The 24,423-nt window shown below is 42.3% G+C and overlaps 2 protein-coding genes across 2 annotated transcripts in view; both read left to right on the forward strand.

The window, feature by feature from the left end:
- LOC132867674 (zinc finger protein 585A-like) overlaps positions 1 to 24,423 on the forward strand; it is a 1,308,017-nt gene that overhangs the window by 39,457 nt on the left and 1,244,137 nt on the right. The window lies entirely within an intron of this gene.
- LOC132867567 (general transcription factor II-I repeat domain-containing protein 2B-like) lies at positions 2,240 to 3,934 on the forward strand. Its single transcript, XM_060900561.1, has one exon. It carries the CDS (start codon positions 2,240 to 2,242, stop codon positions 3,932 to 3,934), a length of 1,695 nt encoding a protein of 564 aa, XP_060756544.1.

The following is a 24,423-nucleotide window of genomic DNA, read 5'->3' on the forward strand; positions in this document are numbered from 1 at the left end:
ACAGCGCTTTAATTAAGAGGAACCTGATCGCTCCTAACTTTAAATTAAACTGTTTTGGGTGGCAGTTCGTAACATTACTATAATAGACAAATAAAACCGGCTGTAGCTCAACCGAGAGAGAGAGAGCACGATTTAAATAGTTCTACCGTGGCCAAGGGTAAACAAAAACCGTGTTGAATCATTTTTCTCGGGAGAAAAGACGTCTTTATCTTGGGCGAGCGGTCCTCCTGAAGTCCGTGTGCTGAGTTCACGCGGAGCCAAAAGAGAAAGACGGAAGTGTTGCTCAGTTACTTATGGCTTCCTGGAGGATGTGATGTGGGTGATCTCGCCCACGCGTGACGTAGGTCAGTGCGGAAGTTGGCTGATGGGAAATGTAGTTCTTAAAGGGACTGTGTTGTAGTTCTTAGACGGACTGTATTACCTACAATGCAGTAACTACAGACCCATCTCACTTTTAAATGTGGACCAAAAGATTCTGGCCAAGGTCCTAGCCACTCGTTTGCAACAAGCTCTACCTACCCTAATTTCCAAGGACCAGACTGGGTTCATGTCCGGAAGGAGCTCCTCATTCAATACCAGGAGACTTCTCAATATTATCGGCTCCCCCAATCCTGCTACACCTGAGGTGGTAATTTCCTTAGATGCCGAGAAAGCATTCGACAGGGTTGAGTGGGAGTATCTGTACTACGTCCTGTTTAAATTTGGTTTCAGCTCTGATTTTATTGCATGAATTAGACTGCTGTATGACTCTCCAACTGCCCATATCCTTACGAATGGATTGAGATCACCACCTTTCGCCCTCCGTTGGGGTATCAGACAGGGATGTCCCCTCTCCCCCCTCCTATTTGCTCTAGCTATCGAGCCACTGGCCGTCTGGCTTCGGGGGGAGGGGAGAGTTGAGGGCATCACCAGGAATGATGTCATCTACAAGCTGTCCCTTTATGCCGATGACCTGCTATTATATGTGTCAAACCTGGCCTCATCCATCCCCACTATCTTAGACATTCTAACCCAGTTTGGCAGATACTCTGGTTACAAATTAAATTTTAATAAAAGTGAACTTCTTCCTGTCAGTGAGCTGTCTAGGAGGATGCCACCATTCTCTTTCCCATTTAAAGTTGTTTCAGAGGGATTTCGATATCTTGGCATATTTGTAACTGCTTCTTTCGAAGACCTTTTCAATAAAAATGTTCACCCTCTCATTGATAAGTGTAAGCTAGATTTGACTCGTTGGTCCTCCTTCCCTTTCTCCTTAACTGGCAGAGTCAACCTGGTTAAGATGGTGATTCTTCCCAAATTTCTCTATTTGTTCCAACATATTCCGATTTTTATTAGACGGTCTGTCTTTCAACAGCTAGACCAGACAATATCATCGTTTTTATGGTTGAATAAGCCACCCCGTATTAGTAAAGCTGTTTTACAACTTCCCAAAAAGCAGGGCGGTCTTGCACTACCCAATCTTATTCAATACTATTGGGCATGCAACATGAACAAAATTAGTCACTGGCTTGATAGAGGAGCTGACGTAGGCCCCTTGTGGGCGCTGGTAGAATTACAGTCCTCAAAGTTTTCTTTACAGCCCCTCCTTACCGCACGGCTCCCCCTCAAGATTTATAACATCTCGCAGAACCCTGTTGTTACCAACTCGCTGAAAATTTGGAATCAATTTCGTAAACATTATGGCTTGAACGAGCCTTCAACTTTTAGCTCCTATTCCCTACTCCAGGGGTGCCCAATACGTCGATCGCGATCGACTGGTCGATCGCAGGGCCAATGAGAGTAGCTCACAGAACTCCGCAAGAAAAAAAACGAAAAAAAAAACCGCGCGTTTTCAGAAAAGCAATTCATCCTATCACATAATGATATTATAACGTGCCCGCTGATTGACGTGTAGACAGGCCAGTCTGCTGGCTGCTAAAAAGTTTGTTACACCATTACCATAACAACCATAACATATCTCATAGCCTACTACAGACAAGCGCCAGTTGTTGCTTGCTTTCCTTTTACCACTGCATTTTCGTTTTCACTGTAGCTCGATTCGCTGTGTAGTAGCCTACAAAAAATGATTCGGAAATGAATGAGGGAGATAAACAAATAAAAAAAATCGAAGACTTACCATTTCCATCAAGAATGGGAAGAGGACTTCTTGTTCACGATGTCACACTCGAAGTGTGTCTGTCTGATCTGTCAATCCAGCATTGCACTTCCAAAGAAAGGGAACGTAGAGAGACATTTTCGAATGGTTCATCGAACCTTTGATACTGACTTTCCTCCAAGCACTGAACTGAGAAAGAGAAAGGTGAGGGAGTTGAAGTCTCAGCTTCTTGGACAGCAGTCTCTTTTCACTCGGCCAACGTCGAAAGCCAAGGCCGCCACAGAGGCATCGTTCCGGGTGAGTCGCACGATCATTAGGCACAAAAAGTGTTTCCAGGATGGAGTTATGGTGAAGGAAGCCTTCATCGAGGCATCAGATGCGTTGTTTAAAGACTTTAAAAACAAAACGGAAATAATGTCTGCAGTCAAAGCTGTTCAATTGACAGGAAATACAGTGACCAGGCGATGCGAAATGATGGGCGACAACTTAGTACAGCAGCTTGCTAAGGACATTGACTGTTGCGAGTGCTTCTCGTTACAGATGGACGAATCTACCGACATCACAGACAAAGCCCAGTTGTGCATTTTTATTCGGATGGTTCATGATATGACTGCAAAAGAGGAACTTTTAGCAGTTCTGCATATGAACGCACACACACGGGGGGAGGACATTTTTCAGATATTCAAAAACTTTATCGACAAGACTAAGATTCTAGTGTGCAAGTTGGTGTCTATCACCACGGACGGGGCACCTGCCATGACAGGCAGGCGTAATGGATTTGTTGCCAAATGCCGAGAGGATGAAGCGTTTCCTGACTTTCTAAGTTACCATTGTATCATACACCAACAAACGTTGTGTGCGAAAATGTTGAACATGAAAGAGATCATGGACGTAGCAACAAAAGTGGCCTGTTCTATCCGTGCAAAATCTCTCCAAAGACGACTCTTCCGCTTGCAGCTTGAGGAGGCTGACAGCGACCACACAGAACTACTGCTTCACACAGACGTAAGGTGGTTGAGTAGGGGGAAATTCCTGCAACGATTTCGCGATCTCCTTCCCGAGATAAAGCAGTTCCTTCAGGAGAAAAAACATGCAGAATACAAGCAACTTAATGATGATCGTTGGTTGCTTGATTTGGCGTTTTTAACGGATCTGTCAAACATGCTCAATGAGCTAAACGTGGAATTACAGGGCAAAGAGAAACTCGTGATCAATATGATAAGCACAGTGAACGCCTTCAAAGGAAAACTTAAACTGCTTTCTTCAAAGATCCAACGCAATGATCTGGGAAACTTTAGCAACCTTGCATCTGAGCTGAATAATCAAGGAAAGGACTCAACGGAGTTTGACAGTGCATGTTATGCAGAACAGATTGACACCGTCCTGTCAGACTTTGACAGGAGATTTCAAGACTTCGCTCTACTCGAGCCAGTTGCCACGTTCATGTGCTTCCCTTTTCGGGAGGATGCTGAGGTCGATGTCCTTGCTTCCAAAATCTCAACAATGTTTCAGCTCAGTTCTGCTGAAGTTGAGGATGAGATCTTGACACTGCAAGCAGACATTAACCTGAAGTCCAGGGCCAATGAACAGTTCTGGAGTTTGCTCACAGAAGAAAAGTATCCCAACATGAGAAAATGTGCAACATCTCTGACTGCAATGTTTGGGTCTACTTACTTGTGCGAGTCAGCCTTTTCACATATGAAAATTATAAAATCCAAATACCGCTCCACCCTGACCGACGATCATTTGGAGGCGTGTCTGAGACTGGCTATCAGTAGCTATATCCCGGACTATGCATCCCTTGTTGACTCCATCCAATGCAAGTCATCATCTGAATAAGGTAGCCTACTGACCACTGATGTGAACATGCCCCTGTGTATGCACAAAAAAAAGACTACATGCATAAAGTTAATTGTCTGAAAGTTTCAATGTTTCAACAGTGAATTGTAGTGTGAGAGGGTGTGTAATGTAGGCCAATTGCCACTCTATGTATGTTAAAAAAAAGTCCTAGTTTTAAAAAAGTTCATTTTCAATGTGTGGACTTTGATCATAAATGTAGGCCTGAATTTTATGGGCAATGTAATGTGAACCTGCCACATGCAAAAAAAAAAAAAAAATGGCTACATGCAATGTACACATAAAGTTAATTCATTGTCTGAAAGTTTCAGTTTGAACAGTGAGTTCTAGTATGAGGGTGTGTACTGTGGGCCAAATGCCTCTATCTATGTATGTATGTTAAAAGAAAATCGTAGTGTTAAAAAAAGTTACATTTCAATGTGTGGATTTTTTTTATCATAAATGTAGGCTACTAAATTGTATGAGCAATGTAATGTCACTGTGTATGAAATCACATGCTGATTAGTAGCCTCTATTGTGGATGTTACTGTTGTTATTTCCAGGGTTGGTATGGAAATAAAACTCAATCATAAATGAATTCAACTTGTGATTTAAATGTGAAACCTTAGTGAAATAGCCCGTATGACACTGTGTTCATTTTGGTATTGTAAATTTAAAAAAGACACGTAATGTGCGTAGTTAGTAGATCATTCTGAGTCAGTCACTTAAAAGGTAGATCACCATTCAGAAAAGTGTGGGCACCCCTGCCCTACTCCTATCTATTCCCACCCTCCTTATCAGACCCTACTTTTATCATCTGGCGAAACAAAGGTTTATTACATGTCAAAGACCTGTACAAAGAAAATGTATTTACTGATTTTACAGAGCTTGCAGTCAGGTTTGAATTACCTTACTCTCACTTTTTTCATTTTCTCCAAGCCAGGCACTTTGTCCAAACCTCCTATCCTCACTTCCCCAACCACCCGCCCGGGTGTCTGACCGATTCTTTGCTCACCCTAGATTCTGCACAAAAGCGCTCCATCTCTGTGATTTACAATTCCATTGGCTCCCTTAACCCTGTCCAAACAACCCGACTGAAGCAGACCTGGGAGCAGGAGATAGGAGCTCCAATCTCGGACAATCAATGGAATCAAATCCTTAACCTAGTTCATACGTCCTCTATATGTGCCAGGCACAGCTTATTACAATGTAAAGTTCTTTTTAGAGTGCACTACACAAATGCCCGACTGGCGAAGCGTTACCCAGGCACCAGTGACAGTTGTAATAGATGTAAGCAGTCACCTGCTAATCACACCCACATGTTTTGGTCCTGCTCGAACCTCACTGGCTTTTGGCGCCAAATATTTGACACACTTGCAATAGTGCTTGATGTGGATCTTAACCCTGAGCCCTGCACGGCCTTGTTTGGCTCTCCTCCACTCTCATCACCGAATTTCCCTGTGTCCAAACGTTGAGTACTGGCCTTTACAACCCTATTGGCTAGACACCTTATTTTGTTTAAAGGGAAACATGTTCTTCCACCTTCACACAATAGCTGGCTTAGAAAGGTCCTAACTCGTATTAAACTTGAGAAGATTAGATTTTCACTGGCGGGTTCTGATGATGCTTTTTGCAAAACCTGGCAACCCTTTTTGGAATATTTGAACAGAACTACTATCCATCCAGAAAGTGACTAGATGCCCCCTCCCTTTTTTTTTTTAAATTTTATTTATTTATTTATTTTTGTGTCCCTTTTTCTTTCTTTCTTTCTTTCTTTCTTTCTTTCTTTCTTTCTTTCTTTCTTTCTTTCTTTCTTTCTTTCTTTCTTTCTTTCTTTCTTTCTTTCTTTCTTTCTTTCTTTCTTTCTTTCTTTCTTTCTTTCTTTCTTTCTTTCTTTCTTTCTTTCTTTCTTTCTTTCTTTCTTTCTTTCTTTCTTTCTTTCTTTCTTTCTTTCTTTCTTTCTTTCTTTCTTTCTTTCTTTATCTATCCCCCCCCCCCTTTTTTTTTTGGACGTAATAACAGTTTGAATGTTTACGGTGGGTGGGAAGGGTTAACTATAGTTTATAGAAACTGTTCTGGCTTAGGCTAAGTTCATTGTTGCTCTCATCATACCTTGTGTAGGACAACCAACTGTCTTGTCTAATAAGATTCTCTCTATTTTTATACAATGTATTGTTAGATGTGAATGAAAAATCAAATAAAAAAAGATTTATAAAAAAACAAACAATACAAGGGACAACCACTCATTTGTTCCTATCTCAGAGAGCCAGTTGCAGATCAGCAGAGTGTCTGGTGGACCAAGCTTCATTGTGGACATGAGTGGCATTCATCCCCAGGTTGTAGATGATGCTGTGAAAGAAGGTTACACCCTGTCAGACATGATCCCAGGAAAATATGTTGCATGTTTGTATGACCAGCAATGGTGGATTGGTAATATCTGTGCAATATCGGAGGAGGAACAGGATGTGCAAGTACAATTTATGCACCCTCATGGTCCTACAAAGTCTTACAGTTGGCCCAGAAGAGAAGATATCTGTTGGGTTCCACTGATACACATCATAAAGATCATAGATGCACCAATCACATCAACTGGTAGACAGTATGTAGTTCCGTCTGGTGTGGTGAAAGAAATTGACCAGTTATTCAAACGCTTCAAATAGACATGCTAAGTCTACATAAATAGAATTAAATTTGTGTAATTTACTTTTGTGATATTTGTAAATCATTTATCATATTTATAAATTTACAGCCACTGCACCTCACAATGGTAAACCAGGTCTCCATACTCTGACTCAAGCTCACTCAGTAGCTCTTTAAACTGGCGGCTGTTCAGTCCTCTGCTTTTAATGAAGTTGATGGTGGAAACAACAGTAGTCATCACATTATTGAGCTTCAGGGAATGCGCACACAGGCTCTCTTGGTGTATGATACAGTGGCACACAACCAACTCATTTGGATCCAGACTGAGATGACTCATTTCTTTTTTTAACCAATGCAGTCAATCCTTTCTGCACGCCAACCACGGCTGGGGCTCCGTCTGTAGCCAGTCCACTTAGCTTGTCAAACTGCAGGTCGAATTTGTTCATAGCCAAAACGACTTGCTCAAACAAATCCTCACCTTTGGTAGTGCCATGCATGGCTTGTAAAGACAGCATTTCCTCCCGCGTATCAAACTCAGCTGTAATCCCACGCACAAAAATGGCGAGTCGGGCGGTATTTGTGATGTCTGTTGTCTTGTTGCAGGCTAATGAGAGAAACTGAAAATCCTTCGCGGTTTCCTTCAGTGTTTTTCTCAATGTCTTGTGTCATGTCAGTAATCCAATCGGAGACAGTTCTTCGAGACAAACTGACATTTTGTTAAAGTTTCACTTTGTCCGGTGCGAGCAGTTCCACGCCAGCGACAAGGCACTCCTTCACAAACTCCCCTTCTTAATGTGGTTTCAGTTTCTTAGCGATTAGCTCACTTACCACAAAACTAGCCTGTGTAACATTTTCTTGGTTACCTTGAGGTGTTGTGAATGTTGCTTGTTGTGCACCCAAACTCTGCCGAAGAGCATTAATTTTATCCACATGCACTTGTCCTTTCAGCTCGTCCAGCTTGGCATGTTTGGTGGTGTAATGACGCTCCAGATTAGCCTTTTTCATCACTGCAAGTGCTTCCCCACAAACTAAGCAAACTGGCTTGCCTTTTACTTCTACGAAAAAATAATCGTTTATCCATTTTTCCTGAAAAGCGCGACATTCCGCATCTACCTTTCTCTTCTTCATACTCGCCATGGTTTGTTTTGGTGAAATCGTTAAACAATCTGTCTATGCCCACTAAATGACGTGACGTGACCGTGCATGATCACGATCTGCTCTTGTGGGGTTCAGGACCCTGACCTTGGCCTGGAAAGACAACCACTTGCGCATATATATATATATATATATATATATATATATATATATATATATATATATATATATAATTAGTGCTGTCAAGCGATTAAAATATTTAATCGCGATTAATGTCGCGACTGTCATAGTTAACTCGCGATTAATCGCAATTTAATCGCACATTTTTGTCACATGAAAAACCATTGTAAATTCTCTTATCAGCATAAAAAAGTGAATGGGCTTGCTCACCGTTCGAACTACGGGGGTACTCGGGGGATCCGAGATCCCCTGAAACAGACATGAGATCCCTTGAAAACATGATTTGGGAAATGTTGGGGGGTCTCTAAAATATTGGCAAAATGATGTTTATTGACAGCAATCGTGTGTAACAGGAAGCATTTGCATATCCGAAGTGAGCGCGCGATGGAGAGCCGCGCTCTGAGACAAGCGCAAGCACCCCCCCAAGGGAAAAAAAAGGGACCACCCGAAAATATCGGCATAGTTCGAACACTGGTTGTACCAATGTGTTTTATTTATTTTATTTTTTTTATTGCAGAGCATAACACGTCTTGTCACAGCCACTGCAAAGTGGGGCTGGAGCCGCCGATGGGAAAACGAAACTTAAACCGAGCACTGTGGCTCTTCGGGGGAGGGCAGAGGACTCTGGCTGTGCAGGGCGTGGCATCATGTCACAGAGCGTTAATCTCGCGATAAAAAAATTATCGCCGTTAAAATTGAGTCAAGTTAACGCGTTAATAACGCGACATTTTTGACAGCACTAATATATATATATATGAGTGATTCCACGCTTATGGGTACTGAAATGGGGACATGAACTTATTCACCTAAAACCATTTCTTTTTTTTACCATCAGGTCACAAAACATGTAATCTTTAATGAATGATATGTTAAAAGATAACTTTAATTTTCTGAGATGTAATAAAAACATATTTATATGCCAAAGTCAAGCCTATGAGTTCCAAAATGATGTCTGTTACATTACTTCTGTTACGATTGTCCATCTCGCGTTTGTTACAAATTAATTACAATCTAGCTATATACCATGTTAATCTTATTGAATGTGTATGTTTATTCTACTACACATGTTTATTAATTATATTTGCTAAAACATCACCTTCCTATGTTTCAAAAAGTAATTCTACATTGTTAAAATTGAGAATACAGTGGTGCTTGAAAGTTTGTGAACCCTTTAGAATTTTCTATATTTCTGCATAAATATGACCTAAAACATCAACAGATTTTCACACAAGTCCTAAAAGTAGATAAAGAGAACCCAGTTAAACAAATGAGACAAAAATATTATACTTGGTCATTTATTTATTGAGGAAAATGATCCAATATTACATATCTGTGAGTGGCAAAAGTATGTGAACCTCTAGGATTAGCAGTTAATTTGAAAGTGAAATTAGAGTCAGGTATTTTCAATCAATGGGATGATGATGATCAGGTGCGAGTGGGCACCCTGTTTTATTTAAAGAACAGGGATCTATCAAAGTCTGATCTTCACAACACATGTTTGTGGAAGTGTATCATGGCATGAGCAAAGGAGATTTCTGAGGACCTCAGAAAAATTGTTGATGCTCATCAGGCTGGAAAAGGTTACAAAACCATCTCTAAAGAGTTTGGACTCCACCAATCCACAGTCAGACAGATTGTGTACAAATGGAGGAAATTCAAGACCATTGTTACCTTCCCCAGGAGTGGTCGACCAACAAAGATCACTCCAAGAGCAAGGCGTGTAATAGTCAGCGAGGTCACAAAGGACCCCAGGGTAACTTCTAAGCAACTGAAGGCCTCTCTCACATTGGCTAATGTTAATGCTCATGAGTCCACCATCAGGAGAACACTGATCAACAATGGTGTGCATGGCAGGGTTGCAAGGAGAAAGTCACTGCTCTCCAAAAAGAACATTGCTGCTCATCTGCAGTTTGCTAAAGATCACATGGACAAGCCAGAAGGCTATTGGAAAAATGTTTTGTGGATAGAGGAGACCAAAATAGAACTTTTTGGTTTAAATGAGAAGCATTATGTTTGGAGAAAGGAAAACACTGCATTCCAGCATAAGAACCTTATCCCATCTGTGAAATATGGTGGTGGTAGTATCATGGTTTGGGCCTGTTTTGCTGCATTTGGGCCAGGACAGCTTGCCATCATTGATGGAACAATGAATTCTGAATTATACCAACAAATTCTAAAGGAAAATGTCAGGACATCTGTCCATGAACTGAATCTCAAGAGAAGGTGGGTCATGCAGCAAGACAACGACCCTAAGCACACAAGTCGTTCTACCAAAGAATGGTTAAAGAAGAATAAAATTAATGTTTTGGAATGGCCAAGTCAAAGTCCTGATCTTAATCCAATTGAAATTTTGTGGAAGGACCTGAAGCGAGCAGTTCATGTAAGGAAATCCACCAACATCCCAGAGTTGAAGCTGTTCTGTATGGAGGAAAGGGCTAAAATTCCTCCAGGCCAGTGTGCAGGACGGATCAACAGTTACCGGAAACGTTTAGTTGCAGTTATTGCCGCACAAGGGGGTCACACCAGATACTGAAACAAAGGTTCACATACTTTTGCCACTCACAGATCTGTAATATTGGATCATTTTCCTCAATAAATAAATGACCAAGTATAATATTTTTGTCTCATTGGTTTAACTGGGTTCTCTTTATCTACTTTTAGGACTTGTGTGAAAATCTGATGATGTTTTAGGTCATATTTATGCAGAAATATAGAAAATTCTAAAGGGTTCATAAACTTTCAAGCGCCACTGTATATATGTCCACAACACTTCTGTTACGTTCTGACTTTGGCATATAAATATGTTTTTATTACATCTCAGAAAATTAAAGTTATCTTTTAACATATCATTCATTAAAGATTACATGTTTTGTGACCTGATGGTAAAAAAAAAGAAATGGTTTTAGGTGAATAAGTTCATGTCCCCATTTCAGTACCCATAAGCGTGGAATCACTCATATTATGAAATCATCTTGCGGGCTGGATCAACCGGTCTCATGGGCCGTATACGGCCCGGAGGCCGGACATTTCCCACCCCTGTCCTAGAGGTTCACATACTTTTCCACTCAGATATGTAATATTGGATCATTTTCCTCAATAAATAAATGATCAAGTATAATATTGTTGTCTCATTTGTTTAACTGGGTTCTCTTTATCCACTTTTAGGACTTGTGTGAAAATCTGATGATGTTTTCAGAAATACAGAAAATTCTAAAGGGTTCACAAATTTTGATGCACCACTGTACCAGGGTGCTGGTTTTTTCTCTTGAATTATTTTAAGTGGAGGTAAATTATTTAAAGGACAGAAGAACATTGACTCAAAGCATTTAGTTGGCTGATCCAAGTTCTGTGGGGTCTGATGGTGATCCAGTCCAAGTTGATAACTCTGGGAGACTACTGATAAATCTTTATGCAGTAGTTGGTGTGAATGTAGTGTTGATGCAATGGTGTGGCAAGGTGCATATATTATTGCTCAGACACGTTTTGAATCAGATGAGATATTGGTCTGAGGTAGCTTCAGACTGTGGAAATCTGACTATATTTTCTATATTTGATACAAATGCAAGCATTAGATTGAGAATATGAGCAACATTATGAGTGGGTCCTGTGATGTTCTGTTTCACCCCTACTGAATCTAGAATGGATATGAATGCTGTTTTCAGAGAGCCTTCCAGGTTATCAAAGTGAATATTCAAGTTTCCAGCAATTATTTTTTGTCTAAAGAAACAACCAAGTTTGAGATGAAATCTACAAATTCAGAAAGAAATTGAGAATATGGATCACAGGTTTGTAAATAATACAAAACTGTAACAACTTTTTAACTTTGGGAAACAGAGGAACGGGAAGCAGGCTTCAGAACAGTTGAGTTCCTTTATATTTTTGTACACTTTTCAGTGACACACACGATAGGTTGTCACAACTTTCTCATTCCTGACTATCTGAAAGACACACTGAGATACAGGTTAATAGACAGCCAATAATTTGACACAGGTGAACCTCATCACATGTTACCTGCTGGTTCAACCTGCCTCCTTGCCATTCACAGCCAACGCTCGACCACGACCCCGCTGCCACATACCCCCACTGCCTGACTCAGGCCAGGGAGCCGTCCAGCCTTCAGCTGACACACACACACACACACACACACCCCCCCCGGTGGGTTAGGTAATCCGCCACAACCATCTGTGCCCCTGTCCTGTGGACCATCTTGAACTTAAATGGCTGAAGGGCTAGAGACTGGGTGATCTGCGCATTGGCATCCTTCATGCGGTGGAGTCACTGGAGCTGGGCATGGTCAGAACAGAGGGTGAATGGGCGTCCTAGCAGGTAGTAGCGGAGAGTGAGGACTGCCCACTTGATGGCCAAACACTCCTTTTCTCGTCTCGTCTCTCGTCTTCTTCCGCTTTATCCGGGACCGGGTCGCGGAGGCAGCAGTCTAAGCAGGGAAGCCCAAACTTCCCTTTCCCCAGACACCTCGGCCAGCTCCTCGGGAAGAACACCGAGGCGTTCCCAGGCCAGCTGAGAGACATAGTCCCTCCAGCGTGTCCTGGGTCTTCCCCGGGGCCTCCTCCCGGGGGGACATGCCTGGAACACCTCCCCAGGGAGGCGTCCAGGAGGCATCCGAAAAAGATGCCCGAGCCACCTCAGCTGATTCCTCTCGATGTGGAGCAGCAGCGGCTCTACTCCGAGCTCCTCCCGAGTGACTGTGCTTCTCACCCTATCTCTAAGGGAGCGCCCAGCCACCCTGCGAAGGAAACTCATTTCGGCCGCTTGTATCCGCGATCTTGTCCTTTCGGTCATTACCCAAAGCTCATGACCATAGGTGAGAGTCGGAACGTAGATCGACCGGTAAATTGAGAGCTTCGCCTTTTGGCTCAACTCCTTCTTCGCCACAACGGACCGGTAAAGCGACCGCATCACTGCGGAGGCTGCACCGATCCGCCTGTCGATCTCACGCTCCATCCTTCCCTCACTCGTGAACAAGATCCCGAGATACTTAAACTCCTCCACTTGAGGCAGAACTTCTCCACCAACCTGGAGAGGGCAAGCCACCCTTTTCCGGTCGAGAACCATGGCCTCGGACTTGGAGGTGCTGATTCTCATCCCAGCCGCTTCACACTCGACTGCAAACCGCCCCAGTGCATGCTGAAGGTCCTGGTTTGAAGAAGCCAACAGGACAACATCATCCGCAAAAAGCAGAGATGAAATCCTGTGGTTCCCAAACAGGATTCCACTCCTTTTCTATGGTGCTGTATTTCGACTCTCACATGGAGAGCTTGCGGCTGATGGACAGCACTGGACACTCCTTCCCCTCCACCACCTGGGACAAAACGGCCTCCAGCCCTCTGTCCAACGCATCAGTCTGTAAAACAAAAGGGAGCGAAAAGTCAGGAGAATGCAGCAGCAGGCCCCCACACATAACCGCTTTTACCTGAGCAAAAGCCCGTTTGCATGGCTCTATCCACTGGACCGGATCTGACGCCCCCTTTTTAGTGAGGTCAGTCAGCGGGCTGGTGATGTCCGAAAAGTTAGACACGACCCACCTATAATAGCCAGCCAGCCCCAGGAACTGCCTCACCCCCTTTTTGGTCTTAGGTTGCAGGCAGGCCACAATCACTTCAGTCTTATCGATTTAGGGATGGACCTGCCCATGACCGAAGTGGAAGCCCAGATACTGTACTTCCACCCATCCAATTGCACACTTTTTGGGTTTGCTGTGAGTCCAGCACACCTCAGCGACCTCAGAACTACCCTCAGATGTTGTAGGTGCCGCTCCCAATCATTACTATAAATGATTTATCTCATCCAAGTAGGCTGCCGCATACGCATTGTGGGGAAGGAGAATTTGGTCCATGAGACGCTGAAACATCCCCAGAGCCCCAAACGACCCGAAAAGAAGGGTGACAAATTGGTGTAAGCCAAATAGAGTGGAAAAGGCTGTTTTCTTACAAGATAATGGAGTCAAGGGGATCTGCCAGTATTCCTTTGTCAAATCCAGTGTTGTGTAAAAGTGAGCTGTGCCTAACTGATTGAGCAGTTCATCAATGTGTGGCATCGGATATGCGTCAAGTTTACACACAGAGTTGATTTTTCTATAGTCTAAACAAAACTGGACCAACCCATCAATCTTGGGTACCAAGACCACCGGGCTGCTCCAGTCGCTGTGCAACTCCTCAGTTACTCCCATCTTAAGCATAGCCTGAAGTACATCCCGCACCACATTTTTCTTGTGTTCAGGGAGCTGATAGGGGTGGCTGCGCATGACCACCCTTGGGGGAATCTCAATGTGGTGTTCTATGAGGTTAGTGCAACCAAGGAGGGGTGAGAACACATCGGAGAATTCCTCCTGCAACCTAATTACCTGTGCTCTCTGGGACTGTGAGAGGTGGTCTCCACAGGAGACCGGGATGAATTGGGCCGTGCTTTTTGGACTTCCCTCCAGTCCTAGCTCCACCCTCTCCATAACTCCTGTCGCCAGAGTGACAGGAACCTCCTCTCTCCACGGTTTCAGGAGATTAACGTGGTAAATTTGACACATCACCCCTATCTGGCCGTTTGACCTCATCAACCTCCCTAATTTGCGATGTGACCATGAGCAGTAAAACAAGGACTTTATCTCCCGGTGCAAATTCCCTTAGCCGTGCCCCTCTGTTGTACAGGCAAGCTTGATGTTCTTGGGCCTGTAGCAAATTCTCCTAGGTTATGTGACTCAGTGCATGGAGTTTTGCTCTCAGGTCAAGAACATATTGAATTTCATTTTTACTTTGAGAAGGCTCCTCCCAATTTTCTTTAATGTCTAAGACACCATGGGGCTTGTGCCCATACAGCAATTCAAATAGGGAAAACCTGGTGGAGGCTTTGGGACCTTGTGCACTGCAATCAGTGGGTCAAGCCACCTGTCCCAATTTTCAGCATCCCTATGAATGAACTTATGAATCATGTTCTTAAGTGTTTGGTTAAATCATTCGACCAGCCTGTCCATTTGCGGATGATGAACACTTAAATCAATTTAATCCCCAATAATTTGTGTAATTTGTGCAGTGTATGTGACAAATTTAGTGCTTTGATCAGTCAGAATGTCTTTTGGAATCCCGACTCAGGAGATAATGCGGAATTGAATCGAATGCCTTTATTGTCATTGCACAGATGTACAACGAAATTTCAGTGCAACTCCTCAAGTGGTATATCCAATATAAAAATAAAAGTCTAATATTAAATAAGTAATATAAAATATAAAAAATATATTAATATAAAAACGCATTTTAAATTTTAAAAAGGTGAATATAAAATAAGTAATATAAAACAGCACACATCACATACAGCAGACATTGACATAAAACAACAAGTTAATATATAGATGAGTAATTACACTTGTATTGCACAGTCCAGAAAACTGCACAGAATATTGCACAGACTTCAATGAAGAGTTGAGTTGTTTTATGGCACTTGGATAAAAACTATTCATGAGTCTGGAGGTGGGGGCCTGTATGAAGCTACAGTGCCTTCCAGAAGGCAGCAGCATAAACAGGCTGTTTCCTGGGTGAGAACAGGTCCTTAATGTTTTCTGCATGGCGCAAGCATCTGGTGTTATTTGTCAGTGAGGGCAGCTGTGTCCGTATAATGTCCTGTGCTGACTTCCTGGCTCTCTCCAGAGCCTTTTTGTCAGCCATGGTGCAGCTCTTAAACTACACCAAGATGTTGTGGGTGACGATGCTTTCCACAGAACATTTGTAAAAGGACAACAGCAGTTTCTGGGACAGGTTGACTTTTCTCAGGGACCTCAAAAAGTACAGTCTGTGCTGTACTTTTTTCACAAGAGCAGTGGTGTTAATAGTCCATGTGAGGTCCTGAGAGATGTGTGTTCTCAAGAATCTGAAGTCGCTGACCCTCTCCACAATGTCCTATTTGATGTAAAGAGGGGCAGGTCCCTCCCTCTTCATCTGAAAATCTATCACCAACCCCTTTGTTTTAGAGGAGTTGAGTACTAGGTTGTTGTCAGAACACCAAGCAGTGAGTTTCTGAACTTCATCCCTTTAGGCAGTCTTGTCGTTATTATGTATCAGTCCTACCATAGTAGTGTCGTCTGCGAACTTAATAATGATGTTGCTGTCATGGACAGGTGTACAGTCATGGGTGCATAGGGTGTATAGTAAAGGACTCGGTACACAGCCCTGGGGGGCACCAGTGCTGAGGGCCAGGACTGAGGAGTGGTGGAACCCCAGCCTAACGGACTGTGGACAGTCTGTTAGAAAGTCCTTGATTTATCTGCAGATGTGATGGCTGACACCCAGACTGTAAAGTTTGGACATCATTCTGCTGGGTGTGATAATATTAAAAGCAGAACTAAAGTTCACGAACAACATTCTTACATATGAGCCGGGTCGTTCCACATGTGTCAGCACGCTGTGGAGGGCTGTGTTGATGGCATCTCCTGTCAACCTGTTGGCTCTGTATGTAAATTGATGCTGATCCAAACTGGGAGGGGGGGAGGCTTTGATGTGTTTTAGCATTAGCCTTTCAAGGAACTTCATAACCGTTGAGGTAAGAGCTACAGGTCTGTAGTCAGATAGGCTGCTGACAGATGGTTTCTTAGGGATGGGTACAATGGTGGCAGATTTGAAGCATTTGGGGACAGTACAGGAGGCCAGAGAGAGGTTGAAGATAGAAGTGAATACCTCAGTCAGCTGGTCTGCTCAGCCCTTCAGTACTCTTCCTGGGATACCATTGGGACCGGCAGCCTTCCTGGGGTTCACACCATAGAGCACTCTCCTGACCACCTCCATACTCACTGTGAGTGCCAGGTCGCTCATGGGTGATAACAGTGTGGACCCAGTCTCTGCCTCGGTCACCTCAAAATGTGCGAAGAAATAGTTGAGTTCCTCAGCGAGGTTCCTGCTGGTACTGGTGTTTTGAATTTGTGGAGCCCTTAAAGTTTGTGGGGTGCTGGATTCCCTGCCAGATGCACCGGGGGTCCCCCTCGCAGAAGTGTCCCTCGATTTTCCTACTGTAGGCTGCTTTTGCCTCTTTGATGCCCCTTTTTAGGTTGGATCTGGCAACGCTGTAATACACTTCCATGTTGCCAGACCTAAAGGCTGTGTCACGGTCTCTCAGCAGCTGCTGGACATCTCTGGTCATCCACAGTTTGTTGTTTTGATAACATCATATTCATTTCTCAGCAGTGACCTTTTCAATACAAGTCTGAATGTAAGACAAAACTGTGGATGTATAGTTCTCTAAATCCTGTTGTGCAAATAAGTCCCAATTGGTGCACTCAAAGCAGTCCTGCAGTTGTGGAATTGCGTTCTCAGGCAAAATCCTTGTAGGCATAGTTTTCTTAATGAGAGGTCTATACGCCGGGGTGCGAAAGAGGGATAAATGGTCAGACTGGCCTAAGTGAGGATGGGCAGAGACTTTATAGCCTTCCCTAATGTTACTGTATACGTGGTCCAGTGTGTTTTGACCTCTCATTGGACATGTAACATGCTGGTGGAATTTAGGGAGGACAGTCCGTAGGTTTACATGATTAAAGTCCCCAGCCACAATAAAAATCCCAATGGGATGCAAAGACTGCAGTATGCTAATGTCTGTTAGCAATATGTTTAATGTTACATTAGCATTAGTGCTGGGTGGTATGTAAACAGCCATGACAATAACAATGGTAAACTCACGCAACAGACAGAAAGGCCGGTATCTCAGTGTGACAAACTCCAGATCAGGTGAGCAGTGTCTCTCAATCACTGTAGCATTTGTACACCCCCTGTTGTTAGAGTAGATGCACAGCCCTCCGCCTCTGCTCTTACCGGACTCACTGTTTCTGTCAGCCCGGTGCGCTGTGCATCCCGTTAGCATGATAGCCTTGTCCAGGACTCCCGAGTGCAGCCACGTCTCTGTTATAGTCTCATTTGCACTATTCCGCACTACCTCATCTTAACAGCTGCTAGTTTGTTTATACTGCTTATTTCATGTTTACCTGCTATACCTCAAGTGCCTCTCTAACTCTCCGCAGTCGCCATTTTTACCCCCAGTGTGACAAGCGGGTGCGTGACCAGCGCCTTCACAGCTGCAGGAGCGGACGGCTGCTTGCTTGCGCTGGATTATCTCCTCCCCTTCCCCCCTCAAGTCCCGTGTTTAAAGTGTACCCGTGTTGTAGTTGTGCTTATGCAAAGGTTTTTTTTATGTTCCCACACTGTACTCCTGACAGGAGCATAGTGGGGGGGGGGGGGGGTTTCTTATCTCTCCTCATGTTGTGTTTCCTTTTTATCTTTATCCCTGTTGTAAAGATAAAAAGCTGTTGTAAAGCTGTTGTAAAGCCCCTTCTTAAAAAAAATAATCTGGATCCTTCAGTGTTAAATAATTACAGGCCAATATCAAATCTACCATTCATCGGGAAAATCCTGGAAAAAATTGTCTTCAATCAATTAACTGCCTTCTTGATATCAAACAGCCGTTTTGATAATTTTCAGTCAGGATTTTGTGCCAATCATAGCACTGAAACAGCGCTGATTAAAGTTATAAATGACATACGTCTTAATACTGATGCAGGCAAAACATCGGTCCTGGTATTACTGGACCTCAGTGCAGCTTTTGATACTGTTGATCACAACATACTGCTATATCGACTTGAACACTGGGTTGGATTGACTGGTAAAGTTATCAATTGGTTAAAATCATACTTAAAAGATAGAAGCTTCTTTGTTACCCTGGGAAATTGTTCCTCAACGTCAATGCCCTTGACCTGTGGTGTCCCCCAGGGGTCGATTCTTGGACCATTACTTTTCAACCTTTATATGCTCCCACTTGGGCAAATTATCAATAAAAATTCAATTTTGTATCACTGCTATGCAGATGATACCCAAATTTATTTTGCTCTATCACCAAATGATTATGCCCCCCTTGAATGTCTCTACCAGTGTATCAATCAAATCAACAGCTGGATGTCACAAAATTTTCTTCAGCTGAACACAGATAAAACAGAAGTAATTCTATTTGGAAAAAAAGATGAAAGACTCAGGATTACCACTATTCTTGACACAAAAGGGATTAAAACTAAAGAAATGGTTAAAAATCTTGGTGTTTTCATTGACAGCGAGCTAAACTTTGACAGTCACATGAAAGCAATCACTAAAACGGCATTTTATCACCTAAAAAACATTTCCAAACTAAGAGGACTTATGCCAAAACATGATCTGGAAAAACTAATACATGCCTTCATCTCTAGTAGGGTTGATTACTGCAATGGCCTTTTCACAGGCCTGCCAAAAAAGACCATCAAACGACTTCAGCTGGTTCAAAATGCAGCGGCTAGGGTTCTCACACGAACAAAAAGAACAGAGCACATTACTCCAATTCTAAGGTCCCTTCACTGGCTTCCAGTAAGCTACAGAATTGACTTTAAAGCATTGCTGCTGGTGTACAAATCTCTAAATGGTACAGGGCCCAATTACCTCTCTGATATGTTGCAGCGGCCTAACCCAATCAGATCTACCAGATCGCAACAGAAAAATTTACTATTAAAACCAGTTGTTAAAACAAAGTGTGGTGAAGCAGCTTTTAGCTACTATGCAGTACAGCTATGGAACCAACTGCCAGAGGACATTAAAAATGCTCCTGCTGTTGGCAGCTTCAAATCTAGGTTAAAGACCAAGCTGTTTTCAGATGCTTTCTGTTAAATAATTAATATTTTTACATTTTTTATAATCTTTACTTTCTCTGCATGTTTTAAATTTACTTTAACTTTATTCTATTTTATTCTGCTAGTTTTTTTTCTTTCTTTTTCTCCTTTTTCTTTTTCTTTTTGGCATTTTAATATTTTATTTCTACTATTGTTTAATTCTTATTATTTTCTTTTAATTCTTTTAATTCTTTTAATTAATTATTTTAGAATAAAGATAAAATTATTTTATGTAATTTTATTTCTCTATTGTTTACTGTTTTTGTTTTTACTTCTGTAAAGCACATTGAACTGCCATTGTGTATGAAATGTGCTATATAAATAAACTTGCCTTGCCTTGCCCTGTCTTCCTGTCCTGTCTACCCTATGTCAATTGTATGTTGTATATGTACGGACAGGTTGACGGCTAATTTCGCTGGTACATGTGACGAGTGACAATAAAGGGATTCTGATTCTGCCCTTGACTGTTTTGTTTATTTGAACCTGTGTGTGTGTGTGTGTGTGTGTGTGTGTACAGTTGGGTCCATAAATATTTGGACAGAGACAACATTTTTCTAATTTTGGTTCTATACATAACCACAATGAATTTTGGACAAAACAATTCAGATGCAGTTGAAGTTCAGACTTTCAGCTTTAATTCAGTGGGTTGAACAAAATGATTGCATAAAAAATGTGAGGAACTAAAGCATTTTTTAAACACAATCCCTTCATTTCAGGGGCTCAAAAGTAATTGGACAAATTAAATAATTGTAAATAAAATGTTCATTTCTAATACTTGGTTGAAAACCCTTTGTTGGCAATGACTGCCTGAAGTCTTGAACTCATGGACATCACCAGATGCTGTGTTTCCTCCTTTTTAATGCTTTGCCGGGCCTTTACTGCAGCGGTTTTCAGTTGCTGGTTTGTTTGTGGGCCTTTCTGTCTGAAGTTTAGTCTTTAACAAGTGAAATGCATGCTCAATTGGGTTGAGATCAGGTGACTGACTTGGCCATTCAAGAATATTCCACGTCTTTGCTTTAATAAACTCCTGGGTTGCTTTGGCTTTATGTTTTGGGTCATTGTCCATCTGTATTATGAAACGCCAACCAATCAGTTTGGCTGCATTTGGCTGGATTTGAGCACACAGTATGTCTCCTGAATACCTCAGAATTCATCCAGCTGCTTCTGTCCTGTGTCACATCAATAAACACTAGTGACCCAGTGCCACTGGCAGCCATGCATGCCCAAGCCATCACACTGCCTCCGCCGTGTTTTACAGATGATGTGGTATGCTTTGGATCATGAGCTGTACCACGCCTTCACCATACTTTTTTTTTCTTTCCATCTTTCTGGTAGAGATTGATCTTGGTTTCATCTGTCCAAAGAATGTTCTTCCAGAACTGTGTTGGCTTTTTTAGATGTTTTTTAGCAAAGTCCAATCTAGCCTTTTTATTCTTGAGGCTTATGAGTGGCTTGCACCGTGCAGTGAACCCTCTGTATTTACAACCCCGATTCCAAAAAAGTTGGGACAAAGTACAAATTGTAAATAAAAACGGAATGGAATAATTTACAAATCTCAAAAACTGATATTGTATTCACAATAGAACATAGACAACATATCAAATGTTGAAAGTGAGACATTTTGAAATTTCATGCCAAATATTGGCTCATTTGAAATTTCATGACAGCAACACATCTCAAAAAAGTTGGGACAGGGGCAATAAGAGGCTGGAAAAGTTAAAGGTACAAAAAAGGAACAGCTGGAGGACCAAATTGCAACTCATTAGGTCAATTGGCAATAGGTCATTAACATGACTGGGTATAAAAAGAGCATCTTGGAGTGGCAGCGGCTCTCAGAAGTAAAGATGGGAAGAGGATCACCAATCCCCCTAATTCTGCACCGACAAATAGTGGAGCAATATCAGAAAGGAGTTCGACAGTGTAAAATTGCAAAGAGTTTGAACATATCATCATCTACAGTGCATAATATCAAAAGATTCAGAGAATCTGGAAGAATCTCTGTGCGTAAGGGTCAAGGCCGGAAAACCATACTGGGTGCCCGTGATCTTCGGGCCCTTAGATGGCACTGCATCACATACAGGCATGCTTCTGTATTGGAATTCACAAAATGGGCTCAGGAATATTTCCAGAGAACGTTATCTGTGAACACAATTCACCATGCCATCCGCTGTTGCCAGCTAAAACTCTATAGTTCAAAGAAGCAACCGTATCTAAACATGATCCAGAAGCGCAGATGTCTTCTCTGGGCCAAGGCTCATTTAAAATGGACTGTGGCAAAGTGGAAAACTGTTCTGTGGTCAGACGAATCAAAATTTGAAGTTCTTTATGGAAATCAGGGACGCCGTGTCATTCGGACTAAAGAGGAGAAGGACGACCCAAGTTATCAGCGCTCAGTTCAGAAGCCTGCATCTCTGATGGTATGGGGTTAGTGCGTGTTGCATGGACAGCTTACACATCTGGAAAGACACCATCAATGCTGAAAGGTATATCCAGGTTCTAAAGCAACATTTGCTCCCATCCAGACAACGTCTCTTTCAGGGAAGACCTTGCATTTTCCACCATGACGATGCCAAACCACATACTGCATCAATTACAGCATCATGGCTGCGTAGAAGAAGGGTCCGGGTACTGAACTGGCCAGCCTGCAGTCCCGATCTTTCACCCATAGAAAACATTTGGCGCATCATAAAATGGAAGATACGACAAAAAGACCTAAGACAGTTGAGCAGCTAGAATCCTACATTAGACAAGAATGGGTTAACATTCCTATCCCTAAACTTGAGCAACTTTGTCTCCTCAGTCCCCAGACGTTTACAGACTGTTGTAAAGAGAAAAGGGGATGTCTCACAGTGGTAAACATGGCCTTGTCCCAACTTTTTTGAGATGTGTTGTCATGAAATTTAAAATCACCTAATTTTTCTCTTTAAATTATACATTTTCTCAGTTTAAACATTTGATATGTCATCTATGTTCTATTCTGAATAAAATATGGAATTTTGAAACTTCCACATCATTGCATTCCGGTTTTATTTTCAATTTGTACTTTGTCCCAACTTTTTTGGAATTGGGGTTGGAGCAGAAAGGTGGTAGTAGAGGAGCAGAGCGAATGAGTGTGAGAGAGAAGCAGAGAAAAGTTTATGGTAAGAGGAAATTAAAAGAAAAAAAAACCCTGAAATGAATCCAGAAGAAAACTTAGCTGATAGTGGTGCGAACCAAGTGATCAATCCCACTGTGCTCATACCAATAAAAGGTTCCATTCAGTGATGTGGAAATATTTTGGATTTAGGCAAGACGATGATGGTCAATCTCAAATACATTGTAAGCAGTGATTTGACACACAAATTTCTTTTAAATTAGCTTTTTACCATAGCAGGATCTATATACAGTGCTCAGCGTAAATGAGCACACCCCCCTTTGAAAAGTAACATTTTAAACAATATCTCAATGAACACAACCAATTTCCAAAATGTTGACAAGACAAAGTTTAATATAACATCTGTTTAACTAATAACGTGAAAGTAAGGTTAATAATATAACTTAGATTACACATTTTTTCAGTTTTACTCAAATTAGGGTGGTACAAAAATGAGTACACCTCACGACAAAAACTACTACATCTAGTACTTTGTCTGGCCTCCATAATTTTTAATGACAGCACCAAGTCTTCTAGGCATGGAATGAACAAGTTGGCGACATTTTGCAACATCAATCTTTTTCCATTCTTCAACAATGACCTCTTTTAGTGACTGGATGCTGGATGGAGAGTGATGCTCAACTTGTCTCTTCAGAATTCCCCAAAGAAAATAATTTCTTTACACCACAAATGTGAAGGCTACAAGAAGATCAGCAAAGCTTTACTTATCAGTCAGAATACTGTAGCAAAAGTGGCACAAAAATTTAAGAAAGATGGAACTGAAACCATCTCACAGAGACGTCCAGGTCGTCCACAGAAGTTAACACCTCAACAGGAGCGTCTTCTGATGAGAAGGGTTGAAGAAAATCGGTATGCAAGTTCTAAAGAAGTAGAAAGCCAAACCGGGGTGACTATTTCCCGTGACACAATACGGCATACACTGCAGAGGAATGGCATGCATGGATGCCATCCACAAAAGCAGCTCTCCTAAAGCCCAGGCATAAAAAAGCCTGCCTAGAGTTTGCCAGGGCCCATGCTGACAAAGATGAAGACTACTGGGACTCTATACTCTAGAGTGATGAGACCAAGATAAATGTTTTTGGAACTGATGGCTTCAAAACTGTATGGCGTTGCAAAGGTGAGGAATACAAAGAAAAATGCATGGTGCCTACAGTGAAACATGGTGGTGGCAGTGTCCTTATGTGGGGCTGCATGAGTGCTGCTGGTGTCGGGGAGCTGCATTTCATTGATGGCATCATGAATTCACAGATGTATTGCTCTATACTGAAAAAGATGATGCTACCATCACTCTGTGCCTTTGGTTGTCGTGCACTTTTCCAACATGACTAAACACACATCTAAGGCCACTGTTGGATTTCTGAAGAAGAACAGGGTGAAAGTGATTCAGTGGCCAAGTATGTCTCCTGATATGAACCCAATCGAACACCTATGGGGAATTCTGAAGAGACAAGTTGAGCATCACTATCCATCCAGCATCCAGTCACTAAAAGAGGTCATTGTTAAAGAAAGGAAAAAGATTGATGTTGCAAAATGTCGCCAACTTGTTCATTCCATGCCTAGAAGACTTGGTGCTGTCATTAAAAATCATGGAGGCCAGACAAAGTACTAGATGTAGTAGTTTTTGTTGTGGGGTGTACTCATTTTTGCACCACCCTATTCTGAGTGAAACTGAAAAAATGTGTAATCTAAGTTTACATTGTTAACCGTGGGCGGCATGGTGGTGTAGTGGTTACCACGGTTGCCTCGCAGCAA

Source organism: Neoarius graeffei, chromosome 19 (assembly GCF_027579695.1).
Source record: "Neoarius graeffei isolate fNeoGra1 chromosome 19, fNeoGra1.pri, whole genome shotgun sequence".
Classification (NCBI taxonomy): domain Eukaryota; kingdom Metazoa; phylum Chordata; class Actinopteri; order Siluriformes; family Ariidae; genus Neoarius; species Neoarius graeffei.

What these genes read in the sequence shown, in the direction of transcription:
- LOC132867567 (XM_060900561.1), top strand. Translation starts at nt 2,240, where the DNA reads ATGGTTCATCGAACCTTTGATACTGACTTTCCTCCAAGCACTGAACTG.